At 39.4% G+C, this 14,417-nt stretch overlaps 1 protein-coding gene across 6 annotated transcripts in view; it reads right to left on the reverse strand.

Moving 5' to 3' along the window:
* The window catches only part of NPNT (nephronectin), an 80,321-nt gene that overhangs the window by 32,103 nt on the left and 33,801 nt on the right, over positions 1–14,417 (reverse strand). For 3 of the 6 annotated variants that reach the window (XM_024993512.2, XM_024993516.2, XM_024993511.2), the window contains 2 exons: positions 7,952–8,044; positions 3,367–3,459 (listed from right to left, as the gene is read on the reverse strand). In XM_024993512.2, coding sequence (XP_024849280.1) covers positions 3,367–3,459; positions 7,952–8,044 — 186 coding nt within the window. The remainder of the gene's footprint in view (positions 1–3,366; positions 3,460–7,951; positions 8,045–14,417) is intronic. The other 3 variants (XM_024993514.2, XM_059887713.1, XM_024993513.2) reach the window with 1 other exon arrangement.

Consider the following 14,417-nt stretch of genomic DNA (forward strand, 5'->3'; position numbering starts at 1 on the left):
GTTTGAGTGAACTCTGGGAGTTAGTGATGGACAGGGAGGCCTGGCATGCTGCGATTCATGGGGTCGCAGAGCCGGACACGACTGAGCGACTGAACTGACTGATATTATAGTAAATAGTATTTAAATCTGAATACATTAAGAGAAAGGCTTTGTGTTTTAGAATAGAACAACAAAGAATAGAGTAAGACTGAATTCTATACCCCAAGGGAAGCATACTGATGGATATAAAACATGTCAATTAAGAACCCTTAAAAAGCATCAGAAACTTCTGTGGTTTCCGGATGGGATTGGTTAGATGTTTATAGCACCAGGCAGCTCGTATACAAGGCGTATTTATGCCAATGGAAATGTCTGCAGACACTACGGTCATGAACTAAAGCTGAAGCCCAGCTGAGGCCGCTCCAGTCTTGGTGGATAAAGTGGCCCTGAGGATGCCCAGGGGAGTCTTTGCGACTCAGACTGGGGTTGGTGGTGGTCTTCAGTCAAATTTACCTTTCCCTTCCCATAAGAAAAAAACACTTAGGGGTTAAGAAGCATAAAACTGAAAGGAAATGAAAAATCACTAAGATATCATAATTCCAATAAAAAAGACCCAAACAAACCTGAGAATCACCTATGAAATGATATGGAAAATTAAATAAACATGCAGTATTTAGGGGGGCAAATATGGAGACACGTGTTGGCTATTTTACTATTATTAAATTGACACATAAGCATCCAAATAGGCTGAAAGCAATTTGAGAAAGCTGTACTCTAACAGCTGGTGACAGGCTGGGTGACACCCCCCGACAGCTGGCCACTGTCCACGTCCTGAGTGACTGCCACCATTGCCCCATCTGCCATACGCAAGTCTCCTAAAAACTTCCCACTGACCCTTATAAAACCACTGCAGAAATGATGAAATAGAATTCCACAATTATCCATGATTTTCAGTATTTACCAAATATTAGAACTCTAAGGCAGGGCGCTTCAACAGATTAAAAGCATCTGGTGTCCTGTGATGAACTTCCTTTTCCTCAATATTCTTTAGAGTTTCTAGTCTATGATTACTATCTTGTACTTTATTTCTGCCTGCAATGCAGGAGACTCAGGTTCAATCCCTGGGTTGGGAAGATTCCCTGGAGAAGGAAATGGCTACCCCTTCTAGTATTCTTGCCTGGGTAATTCCATGGACAGAGGAGCCTGACGGGCTAGAGTCCACAGGGTCACAAAGAGTAGGATACGACTGAGGGACTAATACCTTATTTCCTTATTGACCTTATAAAATTGAGTTGATGTTTCCTGCTCCCAAAATCTCTAGCGTAATAGCCCTTGTAACATTTTTATTACTATCAAATTAAGTCAGAAATTCGAAAATGACACTTCCAATTTATAGGAAAGGCTCCTACAATAACGAGCAGATTATAAAGAACAAGTAAATTCCCCTTGATCGCACTTTCTCAGATCACTCTTAGAAGTTGACGAAAGAATGCAGGAAAGAAAACTTGTGTCTTTGTTTTAAATTTACTTAAATTTTGGTCTTTCTCTAGAAGTTTGTAATGTAATATACTTCATAAGGAAAATCTATTATAAAAAAATGAATGACTTTATCATGTACCTATCTTATCACATCAATGACAGAAGTTTACAATTAAACCACTTACATTCAAATACTCATATTGTTATATATACAATCCTTAAGGAGTGTCTATTACAGTCAGGAGTATATTTAAGCAAGTGGGTGAATTCAGGAGCTTGGATTGGGGTGGGGGGAGGGGAAGTGGGAAGGAGCTGGTCCAGGACAAAAATGCAAGCTGCATAGCATTATAATTACACTTCAGGAAGAAAAAAGAATCAGAAATTTTATTAGCATGCAGACAATGAAAATTAACTTGAAAATCTGGAAGAGATTCATTGAGTGAAATAATGCCATGGATTTTTAAGGAATATCACCTTTCATTCATTTAATGTAATTTGGACATATTTTTCTTCCTTTGAGACTTAAACTATGCAATGCCTCAGAAGTCTAATAAGCTTTTGCATTTTGTCTGACTCAAGTGGAGGCCACAGGCAAACAGATCTCAGTATGTCAACCGTCATAACTCTTACCCCTTAAATTTTCAATGATTCTGAAACTCATCCTATTGCCCGAATTTCTTGATCCAAATCAAGTTCCCTATGAGCACAGGCAATAATAATTTAAATGAATTTAACTCAGTCATTCTAAGTTCCTAAATTTATGAGTGAGGAAAAAAAGTCTTTCAGAAATACTGTAAAGTTATACTGCCATTTAATTTTTCTACAAAACTTTCCAGCCTAATGAAGACGTTAATATTTTGGGTGTTTCTATTCTCACGCCAGCCCTGCAGATGACCAGAACAGGAATTACTCTCCTATTATTAATTGGTATGCCAAGATTTGCTCACAATTATAGAGCCACTTGGGCCTTCCAAGGTGGTGCTAGTGGTAAAGAATCTGCCTGCCAAGAAAGGAGATGCAAGAGACATGGGTTCAAACACTGGGTCAAGAAGATCCTCTGGAGTAGGAGATGGCAGCCCCCTCCAATATTCTTGCCTGGGAAATTTCATGGACAGAGGAGGCTGGAGGGCTACAGTCCATGGGATTGCAAAGAGTCAGACACTACTGAGCACGATGACAGAGCCTCTTAAGGCCTGTGCTGGAACCAGAACTCAGACTTTCTAATATCACAAGAAAGTGAAAGTGAAGTTGCTCAGTTGTGTCCGACTCTTTTCGACCCCATGGACTGTAACCTACCAGGCTCCTCAGTCCATGGAATTTTCTAGGCAAGAGTACTGGAGTGGGTTGCCATTTCCTTCTCCAGGGGATCTTCCCAACCCAGGGATTGAACCCAGGTCTCCCACATTGCAGGCAGATGCTTTACCATCTGAGCCACCAGGCAAGCTGGTTCACCAAAAGAGGGAAGCTCACATATGGTCTGATTTCCAGGTGACCTAAAACTCTATACACCAAATGTGGTGGTGGGGAAGAGAACTTGCACACTTCTAAAATCTATTCAGCAGAAGTCATCAAAACCCCAGTCTCAGGTGCTGTGGAATTCCTGACTTCGCCTACGTAAGAAAACAGAAGCTACTTTGTTATCTGATTCTCTGAGAAAAAGTTTGAAACTCAGAAGAGAAGAAGAAAGGCCACAGGTACTTGAGGCAGGGAAAGGACAGCAGAGGCGCCAGGCTTTTAGGAGCGCAGAGAATCGGCACCAGCTGACAATTCCTGCCACTTGCTTCACATGCTCAGGACACGGAGGACTGGGCGCTCCTGGGGGAGCCTTCAGGACACCGGCAAGAAATGACAACACTGCAGGAAGCCGTGCAGGTGGGGGTCAGGCCACCTGAGACGACGCACGCTCACCCCTTGAAGGCAAACTGGTGGCTGGATGATCCGGGGGTTGCAAAAGAGGCTGTTCACTGCCTTGGTCAAGAGGAGTTGGGTAGAGGTGCTCGTCTTCACACCAGGAAGAAGGTAATAAGAGTCAACTTTGAACTGATGTCATTTTAGCCCTAAAAATCTTTGTAAGTATATATTAAACAATTACATAAAGTTGGTGGAGTTCAAAAAGAATGCTTTAGATACTTTACAAAAATAAGTTTCTAGTTCTTCTGGCTTCTCTTTTTCAGTTTTAATTTCTGTGTTTCTTAAAATTTATCACTGCTATCTTGCTTCCGAAGAACACACAAACATTATAAGTTAACAATCCACATCTTCATATCAACTTTTTTAAGCACACACAAAAAAGAGATGGTCATTTTAAAAATGATTTTAGTCATCAACAAAGAGAAAATTCAAAGATTATACAAAAATTGACTATAATCAACCTGCTCTGTTTAGGTACATCTAGGTTTTAAATGACCAACTTAATATCTTTTCCTATATTAGTATGTTGTACAACAGTTTAAAACCTTACATAATCATGCATAAACTTATGATCTGCATAAAGATCTCATTTAAATAAGTAACATGATAGATCATTTATGTATTCATTCAGGTGTAAGAACTAATGTCACATTTAGGTCACTTTTAATTAGAATATACCTAAGAGACCCTGCCCAGACACAGATAGGATTGAGATATCAGGGGTTGGGGGAAAAAAAGAATATACATTAGAAGCTTTCTCCAAAAAAAGTGGTATTGCCATTATTAGCTTACCAAAATATTATGAGTAGGTCCCAAAGTAGGCAATCACATCCTGTTTCAAGACTATCACATTATTAACAGCCAGTTAAATTTCCAATTTAAATGAATATTGGTTTCTGGGGTTGAAACCGCATATCATTCAAAAAATAAAGCCTTAAGAAACTACCTTAATCTTAGTTAAAACACTCCAACTATTGTGCTAAGGAAGGCAATCAATTTAGACCTAATTAGCTTACCACAGTTGACTGTCTGGTTCCCTGGCACAAGATACCGATTCTTTTCTTAGGATAAGGAATTCAACATTTGAAACAAAAACCATGTGAAGAGATTAATAACTGATACTTATGAACTATTTCTTCTGAAATTATTATACTGTAAAGCATGCTGTAAATTCAGCAGGATATCTTTCATTCCTGAAAATATGCAATGATATGATACATTACATGCCCCAAATAATTCTCTAATGGGAAAGTTATGAAAAACACTATTATCTATAATAGTATCCTTTTTTGGCTGAGGAGAAAGGGGATTTGTATGGGTAGAGGCCCAAGGTTGGCGGGGGGTGGGGGCAGTAATCTTCATGAATAAAATTACCAGAGAAAGTAAGCTGGAAAAAAAAAATTTCGCCAGAGTTCAGATTAGAATGAATATGGTCAGTCCATGCCTACGATTTTCTATGTGATCTGGCTATGGCAAATCCAGAGTGTGACCCAGAGGGAAGCACAAGCCATGACCAGCAGATTCACACTAATCTTGTACCAAGGCTTCTAAATTAAGCCACTTCCAAAGTGGGCCTGCCCTGCTCCTCTGCTCTCTGGCAGCTCCAAAAGCACTCATTAAGTGCTTGTCATCCATTCGAGCTCTTCACTCAGCTGTTCAAGCAAGTCTCCAGGGGTGAGTTCTTAAAGTACACAGCTCGTAACACAATTTTTAGTGGGTATAATTTTTGCCTTATACCCAAACCTACTTTTAATCAAATGCTAATTTCCAGTTCTGTGGAGATTTATTTCAATTCCAACTCTTCTTAACATTTCTCTCCTCAAGAAAAAAGAAACCAGGGAATTCCCTGGTGGTCTCCTAGTTAGGACTCTGTGTTTCCATTGCAGGAGGCATGGGTTTGATCCCTGGTCAGGGAACTAAGATCCTACATGCCCTATGGTGTGGCCAAAAAATAAACAAAAACACCCTGGGCTTAAAAAAAAAAAAAACCTGCTTGATTTCTCATATCTCTGAGGCATGTTTTCCATTTTATTAAAACGTATGGATAAAACGTCTGGATAAAATCAGTCTAAGTTAATTTGTTATGTAGCAGATATAAACACTTAGTTCTAATACTTAACAACATTTCTGGGGCTCTCTGGCCTCTACCTGGATCACTGCGGCAGCCTCTCTGACCCTGACAAATAGTCCATGGATACAAAGAATAAAGAGCTATACCAAACAGCTCCAGGGAACTCTCTCAGTTCCTATGGTGTTAGGACCAAGAACCATGACATTAAACAGTCACTAAGCAAATATTTCACGTGCACTTATCATGTGCAAATCATTTTGATAAAAATTTTCAGGAACCAAGAAGTCAGAGGGACCCCACAAATGGTTCCTGCTCTCAACGAATGTAACTTGCCACAATTGCTTATATGGTAAAAAAGGAAAAGAGAGATGATCAAAATATGTAGGTTTACTGTAGACTCAAGTTTTATATGGAGAAGGCAATGGCACACCACTCCAGTACTCTTGCCTGGAGAATCCCAGGGAGGGGGGAGCCTGGTGGGCTGCAGTCCATGGGGTCACTAAGAGTCGGACATGACTGAGCGACTTCACTTTCACTTTTCACTTTCATGCATTGGAGAAGGGAATGGAGGCCCACTCCAGTGTTCTTGCCTGGAGAATCCCAGGGACGGGGGAGCCTGGTGGGCTGCCATCTATGGGGTCGCACAGAGTCAGACACGACTGAAGCGACTTAGCAGCAGCAGCAAGTTTTATATTCAGGATTTAACTTGAAATTACATTTTCAGTAAGGCTCACTATTTTTGCAGGTGTAAAATCCCATTTTGCCACTGATAAAATCCTCTTTCCCCCAATTATATTTAGTTTGGGAAGGCAAGATTTCAACTTGGTATATTTCCATTTTTCTTAAGAGAAACAGATATTATTGCAAGGAAAGGTACACAGTCAACTAGTTTTCTGAAAATCAGAGATACCCAGAGATGGATCCGTGTTCCAATGATAGTTTTAGTGTCTACGAATCATATTAAAGTTGATGTAGCTCCTGCAAATAAATTTAAATGAATTTCTCCGCAACCTCAACAGTGGCTTCTTTTAATAATCTTCTTTGTATACATTCCTGGCATGAGGACAGCGTTTCATGGTGCTGACATATTAATGAAACCTGCGATGCTTTATGTTCAGCACTTTAAAAAAAAAGAAGCATGCTGGCACTCTAAGATGAACACTGACAACTCAATAATCAGAACTGAACATGCTGCTACTTGAGAACTCACACTGGAGAGGAAATTAAATGGGTTTTTAAAATCAAATGGGTTTAAAAACATGTCACATTTCACTAACATGGATTTCATCTGGTAGTTCAGGAACAATTACCCATACTTTTAAATTTCAGTGTGCCTGATTCTTGTGAAAACTATGTCTATAAATCACAAGTTTACATGACACACTTCAAGGAACATCAGATACCGAAGAACAAGAATATTTCAACAAGATCATTTCTGTATCAGATGAGGTCAACTAAGTATCTATGGGACAGTTAGACCCTATACAAACTGTTTCATTTGACATTTAAAATGCTAGGAAATATTACTTTAAGGAATAAATGAAAAATTTTACTCCTTTTATCCTTGAATCTTTCTAGTGAAATCTAACCCTATCTTTTCTTTACATCTGTTTTTAGCTCTGAACGGTAGAAAGATTTTGGTTGAAATTAAACAGACAAGCCTTGTCAGCCTTGTGATGCAGCAAGTCAGAGGATCACATTTCCAATGTTTTTGCCATCCAAAACTACACTGGTAGAAAGAACATGAGTTATATAGACAACAGCTCTAAGTTGACATAGATCTTTTACCAATTGATTTTGTGAACCTGGACAAAACACTGATTATATACGATGTCTCATCAAGAGGAAAATACTATTTATAGCTTAATTATAATAAATAACATTCTACCTCCTAATGCTGTTGTAGTGATATAAACAGGTAATATATGCAAAATACCTTAGCACCATGAGGACTAAATAAAGATCTACTTTTAAAAGCAACTGACACCAAATTAAAAATAACTTGTTAGGTTAATCAAAATCTTGATTTCTCAGAGGAACCTCACAAACTGGTCAAAAGTTGAAGAGAATTGAATCACAAAGATCAAAGAGCTCAGAGTTGGAAGGGACCTCAAAATTTCAAGCCAAACCTCCTACCTGACTTTGCGTATTAAAGTGTTTTCACCTCACAGAGATCCAAGGAGGCGAAGAGTTTGCTAAAGTTTTCCAAATAGTTAGTGGAAGACCAAGGAGGAGCAGACGTAAGGCTTCTACTGACACTGTCATTTTCTTTTTCAAAATGCATTTTCATTATTAATAGTGAATGAAAGGACGAAATTCTTTAACTGCCCCACAATTAAGTAGATTTAACAAGACTTATCATTATTCGATTTTTATCTTTCAGCAAAATGACATCTCACATGTTTGGGGACAATGGTCATGGAAAAGTGGTCTGCATGAGAACTTAAGTTTCTATATCAGGGAGGAGTAGAGAGGGTTTATGACTGTCTACTTTGCACAGGGTTTCCCTACCTTGATTGCAGGTCTTCCCGGCAAATCCAGGGTGACACTTGCACTTGTTTGGCCCGACACATTCACCATGTTTGCACTGTGGCTGGCACACAGCTGTGGAAAGAGGGTATCACGCATTATTCCTAGTTCAGCAGCACGTCAACCATGTAGAATCTATGTCATGTACCCGTTTGATAATCAAAGAAAAAACTAAGAACTTGCAACAGAGTGAGCAGTAAGCACTGTCTAGACTACACAATCACACACATGTATTTTGTGTGTGTGTATATTGCTTGTGTGTGTATTGCTTGGGGCTGGAATTTTGCTAAACTTGAGGACAGTACTCAAATAGCCAAAAAAGAAGAAACATTGGAAAGCTATATACAAAGACAACTGATTTTTGTCAATGGTTATCCCTTTACAGTAACCTGCACCCACAATTTCAGAATGATTTTCTCAAATATGCTTCAAAACATAGTTCTCAATCCAAAGATATTAGTTAAAAATGAACCCCTAGATAAATTTCCTATTAAATAACAAATATTTTCTTGGAAAGGATATTTCCAAGTATACAATGGTTCAAAATGAATTAGAAACTGAAACTCAGTATTTTGGAAACTTCAACTTCAGTATACTTCTGGCATTTTGTCCTTCCTTCACCTTAAGTTACATCATAATCACTCATCAATCTATAATAGGCTTCCTATAGCTTATCACAGAAAAGAGAAAGTTCCATTTTACACTGCCAATCTTCTATCAGCTGAGTTTGTCATCGTTCAAGACCCTAAAATGCTGTAAACCATCAATCAAATCTTTTCATAGTCTTCAATTCCTGCTAAGATACTGATAAGAATTTATTCTGTTTATACAGTAATTCTCAGCTGGGGATATTTTGCTGTCTATGGGGCACTTAGCACAAATGAAGACATTTTCTATAGTCACACTGGGAACAGGGTACCACTAGTATCTAGCGAGTATATAGTGATGCTGCTAAACATCCTTCAATGCTCAGGTAACTCCCCATAACAAAAATTATCCAGCTCAAAATGTGATGGTGCCAGACTGAGAAATCTTGCTCTATACCAAATCTGTATATGGTGCTACACCAGATATTAAAATAGATGCAAAATCATTGGATAGTGTGGTCCCTGGTCTCAAAGAGCCTATACTCTAGACACAAAGACAAAGCAATCATGTTTTTATTCAAGGCAACATTTATGAGCAAAAATGGTGGCACACGTGGGATTTGTGAAGAAATCATCACATATCCACATAGAGTTGTACAGAAAGCCTCGAAGAGGAGGTCTTGAGGTGGATCTTGAAGCCTGGTAGACAGAGAAGACAGTGGACCATCCAAGGTGTGCAGATTTATACAGCAAAACGGGTCTCATTGATTTAGAGGAGGCTTATCAAGCCAAAGAGATAGGCAAAAACTAGGGGAAGAATAAGAGGTAGACATCATAGGTGAGTGGTACCAGAGCATGATGCTCCCTAAATTCCAGACTGAGGAATATGCACTTTGTCTACAAGAACTGAACACTTCATCATTATCTTTAGGAGAATTACCTGATAAAAATAACCTGGGAATATTAGCATGGTGATGATACGCAGGATGGACTGGAGTCTGACATGCAGATAAAATGATCTATGTTTGGTGACAGGAAGAGGTGGGCTTCACTAACCCCTGAGGGACGAGCAAATAGGTCTTGAAGACCAAGGGGAGAGGGGTCAACAGTGATTCTGTGTCTCCAGTACCTGACACCTGCTCCCTGCCATATCAGCCCACACTCTTCTCCATCCTGGCAGATGCTCCCATTTTTGGACAATTCTCAAACATCATCTCCTTCAAAGCACTAACACTCCTATGAAACTGTTGTGCATTTTATCTTTGGTGTTTTCCTCATTTCCTCATTTGACTCACCAACCCTCCCCTTGCTGAGCACTCCACACACAGGTTTGTTTGCCAATCTTACTTTTAGCCCTTTCCCGCCTGTGTTACTCACCCCAAGTGAACCCTGTACCATGACTAATCCTTACTGCTGCTCTATAGGTATTTAATGTAAAATCTTGCACAAAGAAATGATGAGCAGAGAGTCAAGTATAAGTGGTAGAGAAATGCACTGGGGAAATTCTTAAAAATCCGATTTTAGACATGGCATGACATTCAACAGAAAGCAGTGAGAAGAAATGAACTATCTAGGAGGTCCTTCCAACATTATGCTTCAGTCAACTGTATACCTGGTAGATGGTTTATATGCAGTTTTAAAAAGAAGTCCCAGAAATAAGCCATCCTTTATGTAAGTTCCAGGCCCAATCAAGAAATGCAAGTTAAAACATTTTAATTTTAAAGGAAAGATGTTCCATAAATCTTAACAATTATATATTAATACAACCTGAATTGTTATCACAGACGCATCCCAAGTGCCATATTTGAAAAAAAAAAATTAGTAAATCAACTAGATTGGAATAAAATAAATTTTTAAAAAAGAAGAAGGGGGAAAAAAGTAAACACCTCAAAATAATTAAATGCAAGTCAAGGTAAAAACCTCCCCAAATAACTGGATTTTGAAAATATCTCTAAAACATGAAAAAGAAATTTAGAAAGTAGCACATGAAAAAGTTTGTCAAACAATTACATATGAGGCACCCAGGCTGGGCTGCCTTTTGCCCCACTGACCAGCCTGAAATCCATCCATTTATGGTGCTTTCAGGTACTTTTCAGAAATAAAAGGTTTTATTGTCCCCCTTCCTTTTTCCTTGTTTGTTCGGAGTGAAGTGCCCTAATCTCGGGCACATCAAATGCCCTTGTTCCAAGAGGCCCAGACTGTTAATGTTTCCTACATGTTTAGGGAGCCAGTATTTTCAAACAGACTGCTATTTACACTTCTACCTAACAGACTATTCACTGAAGTAACCAACAACCTGTATATTAGTCAACAGCTATTAAGTAGACTAAGATACTTACAATGCTGATGTGTGTGTGTGTGTGTGTATATATATATATATATATATTGCCTTACAAAAAGAACACCCTTATTGCACAAAAAGACTTTCTCCTATTATCCTGCTAGCATTAGGTCTGCAATGGAATTCAATACACATGTACTAAATATTGAGTAGATGCAGTTATTCTACTAGGCAAGTGAGGGGAAAGAGGGACTCACATAGGATATGAAAACTAACTTTGAAATTTTACTATGTTGGCTGAAAGTTAACAAGAGCTGTGACAGATGAGATGAAAGAAGCAGAGAGGGGCAGAGAGTAACTGTGACTGTGGTCCTAGAAAGGCTTCCTGCCAGAAATGCAATCTGAGCAACGCCTGAGAGGTAAGCAGCAGAGGCAGTTGAGATGGGAGACAAAGCCTTGCAGAATCAAGCAAAGGATGAGGGAAGGACAATAAAGGGCGTTCTCAGGGGCCACCAAGGCTCTGTGGAGCCATACAGGGTAAAGCCATACAGTGCTTAGAACAGCAGATGGGAGCAAAAGATAGGTTGGTGTAAGTCATAAAAGGCACTGGTGGCAGAAAGTGATAGGTTGTTACTAATATTTGTTTTTCCCTTCTTTAAAATAGAGTGGCTTTTTTTTTTCTGAGTAGGTGAAGGGTTTATTGTTTAGTCGATGTCATGTCTGACTCTTTCACAACCCCATGAACTGTAGCCCACCAGGCTCCTCTGTCTATGGGATTCTCCAGGCAAGAGTACTGGAGTGGGTTGCCATTTCCTTCTCCAGGGGATCTTCCTGACCCAGGCAGGGATCAAATCTGCGTCTCTTGCTCTCCAGCTCTGGCAAGCAGATTCTTTACCACTGAGCCACCAGGGAAGTCCTAAGTAATGAGTTGAAAGTGAAATTGCTCAGTCGTGTCCAACTCTTTGCAACCCCATGGACTGTAGCCTACAAGGCTCCTCTGTCCATGTGATTTTCCAGGCAACAGTACTGGAGTGGGTTGCCATTTCCTTCTCCAGGGGATCTTCCCGACCCAGGGATCAAACCTGGGTTTCCCACATTGTAATGAGTAACCCATAACAAGTAATGAGTTAGCAATAGACAATTATATTCCCTGTCCTCCCTGACATATTTGGGTAGTCAAGTGACTAAATTCTGGTCAGCATAAAGTATTAGGTGCAGCTTTTGGAACTTGAAAGCTACTTAAAAAGGTGACTGATTAGTATATATATCCTCTGTCTTTTTGCCTGGAATATAGAAGTCATGGCTGAACTACAATGGCTACTTTGTGATTATGGGATGAATCTTGAGAATGGGAAAGAGGCTGAACTAGAAATCATAATATTAACCCTAAATGGCCATTCTAGCCTTTTAGGACACTGGTCTTTGTGTCAGTGTTCCTTGCAGCCAAGTACAATTACAATATAGTATAATTACAAGTAATACCTGACTATCCTGGAGCACAAGGCTGTGGAATCTGGACTTACTCTGTGTTTACCATCAAGCCAGCAGATGCTGGATACAAACTAAGGACAGAACTGTTATGACTGAATCTTCGTAAAGAAACACAACTTGTCAAGTTATCTTAAACTTCCACTATCATATACTTTAGAAGTATCTAAAGAACTTCACTGCTACATCTAAAAATTAGATGAGAAAACACAGATCCACCTTGACATTAGGGAAAAATGATTCCCAACTTCCGTGTAAACAGACCCACCCTTTGACAACCCATTTCACTATAATGTGAGTTCTCAGTGGTCAGCACACACCAACCTTCACAACTTGCTGTGAATAGTAGGTCAAGGAAAAAAAAATAAGCAGACTATTTTTTTTTTTTAGCCGTCTATTTCAGAATGATCTTCTCAAAACAATAAAAATAGATGAGACCCTGACTGGTAGGAAACAATGTGTCTGCTGTCGCTAAAGGTTAAGCAGAAGTCAGCAATGTTTCGCTGAGCTTCCTGTGGATCAGGGACAAGAAGTCTGGGCCACATGTGGTCCATGGAGGACCACTGGCCTCCACATATGATTTAGCAGCTCAAGAAACCAAATTCAGGTGAAGATCACAGGTAGTCAGTGAATGACAGATTCTCTTCCCCGCAAAATCAGATGTTGGAATTAAGGTCAAATGGGCATATCACACTCAAAATTTACTCTGTAACATTCCTACAACACAATCTCCAAAGTGCCCTTAAAATAACCCCCTAAACCATTACTTGAACTAAAGAAACAAGTCTCAACTGGCAAAGCAAACAGAGTTCTTTAATGGCACATGTTCCTGTTTGACTACAATCTAAGATTTTCCTCTTAAAAATTCATCCTAACTGATGTAACTGGGGTTTTGAGAGTTGGACAGTGTTTTCTGACACTGTTAGACAATGTTATCAAATAAGATGGGGGAAATTAAACTCCCACATCAGTTCTATATAATATCTTATGTAATCTAATCACAGTTGGGAGTCAAGTGCCAACATTTGTTAAAAAAAAAAAAAAAAATGAAGACCCTGAGTTGCCCAAGCAGATGTTGGCTCTGGCGAGGGGCAAGGGAAAAGCCAACTCAACCTCAGGTGTTGTTGTAACTTGAGAAGTACTTTCTTAACGTAAATAAGATCGTCTTCTGAACCTGAGATGGATGAAACTGGAACCTATTATACAGAGTGAAGTAAGCCAGAAAGAAAAACACCAATACAGTATACTAACACATATATATGGAATTTAGAAAGATGGTAACAATAACCCTGTGTACGAGACAGCAAAAGAGACACTGATGTATAGAACAGTCTTATGGACTCTGTGGGAAAGGGAGAGGGTGGGGAGATTCGGGAGAATGGCATTGAAACATGTATAATATCATGTATGAAACGAGTTGCCAGTCCAGGTTCGATGCATGATACTGGATGCTTGGGGCTGGTGCACTGGGATGACCCAGAGGAATGGTATGGGGAGGGAGGAGGGAGGAGGGTTCAGGATGGGGAACACAGGTATACCTGTGGCGGATTCATTTCGATATTTGGCAAAACTAATACAATATTGTAAAGTTTAAAAATAAAATAAAATTTAAAAAAATCACTTGTAATCTTCCTATTCTATATCATGTTGTAACTTGGGAAGTATTTTCTTAATGTAGATAAGATTGTCTTTCAAATCCTAAGAATCACTTGTAATTTTTGCAGTCTCCATTATGTTGCTATTCAGACATGGCACCATTAAAGGCAGAACAAAGAAACTGCTCTCCAGGGTGAGTAATTTGGAAACAACAATGACATAAAGTATTCCAGAGCAGGGCAGAAGGATGATGGATACAAAACTGGGACATTTCCTAGAGTGCTCATGACACCTAACAAGCTTCACAGAACTCAGATATGGATACACTCATTTTAAGAAAAGAGGAACACAGAATAAGGAGTATCTTTTTCAAAGAGCAACTGGCCTTGGGAAAGAGAGAGTTGCTAAAAGAGGCATTAAGCAAGCCATTGCTGTATTAATGGGAGCTGGAAGGAACGGAGGCAGAATGGTAGAGGGCTCCACCGAAAAGGGCCTT

Source organism: Bos taurus, chromosome 6 (genome assembly GCF_002263795.3).
Source record: "Bos taurus isolate L1 Dominette 01449 registration number 42190680 breed Hereford chromosome 6, ARS-UCD2.0, whole genome shotgun sequence".
NCBI lineage: Eukaryota > Metazoa > Chordata > Mammalia > Artiodactyla > Bovidae > Bos > Bos taurus.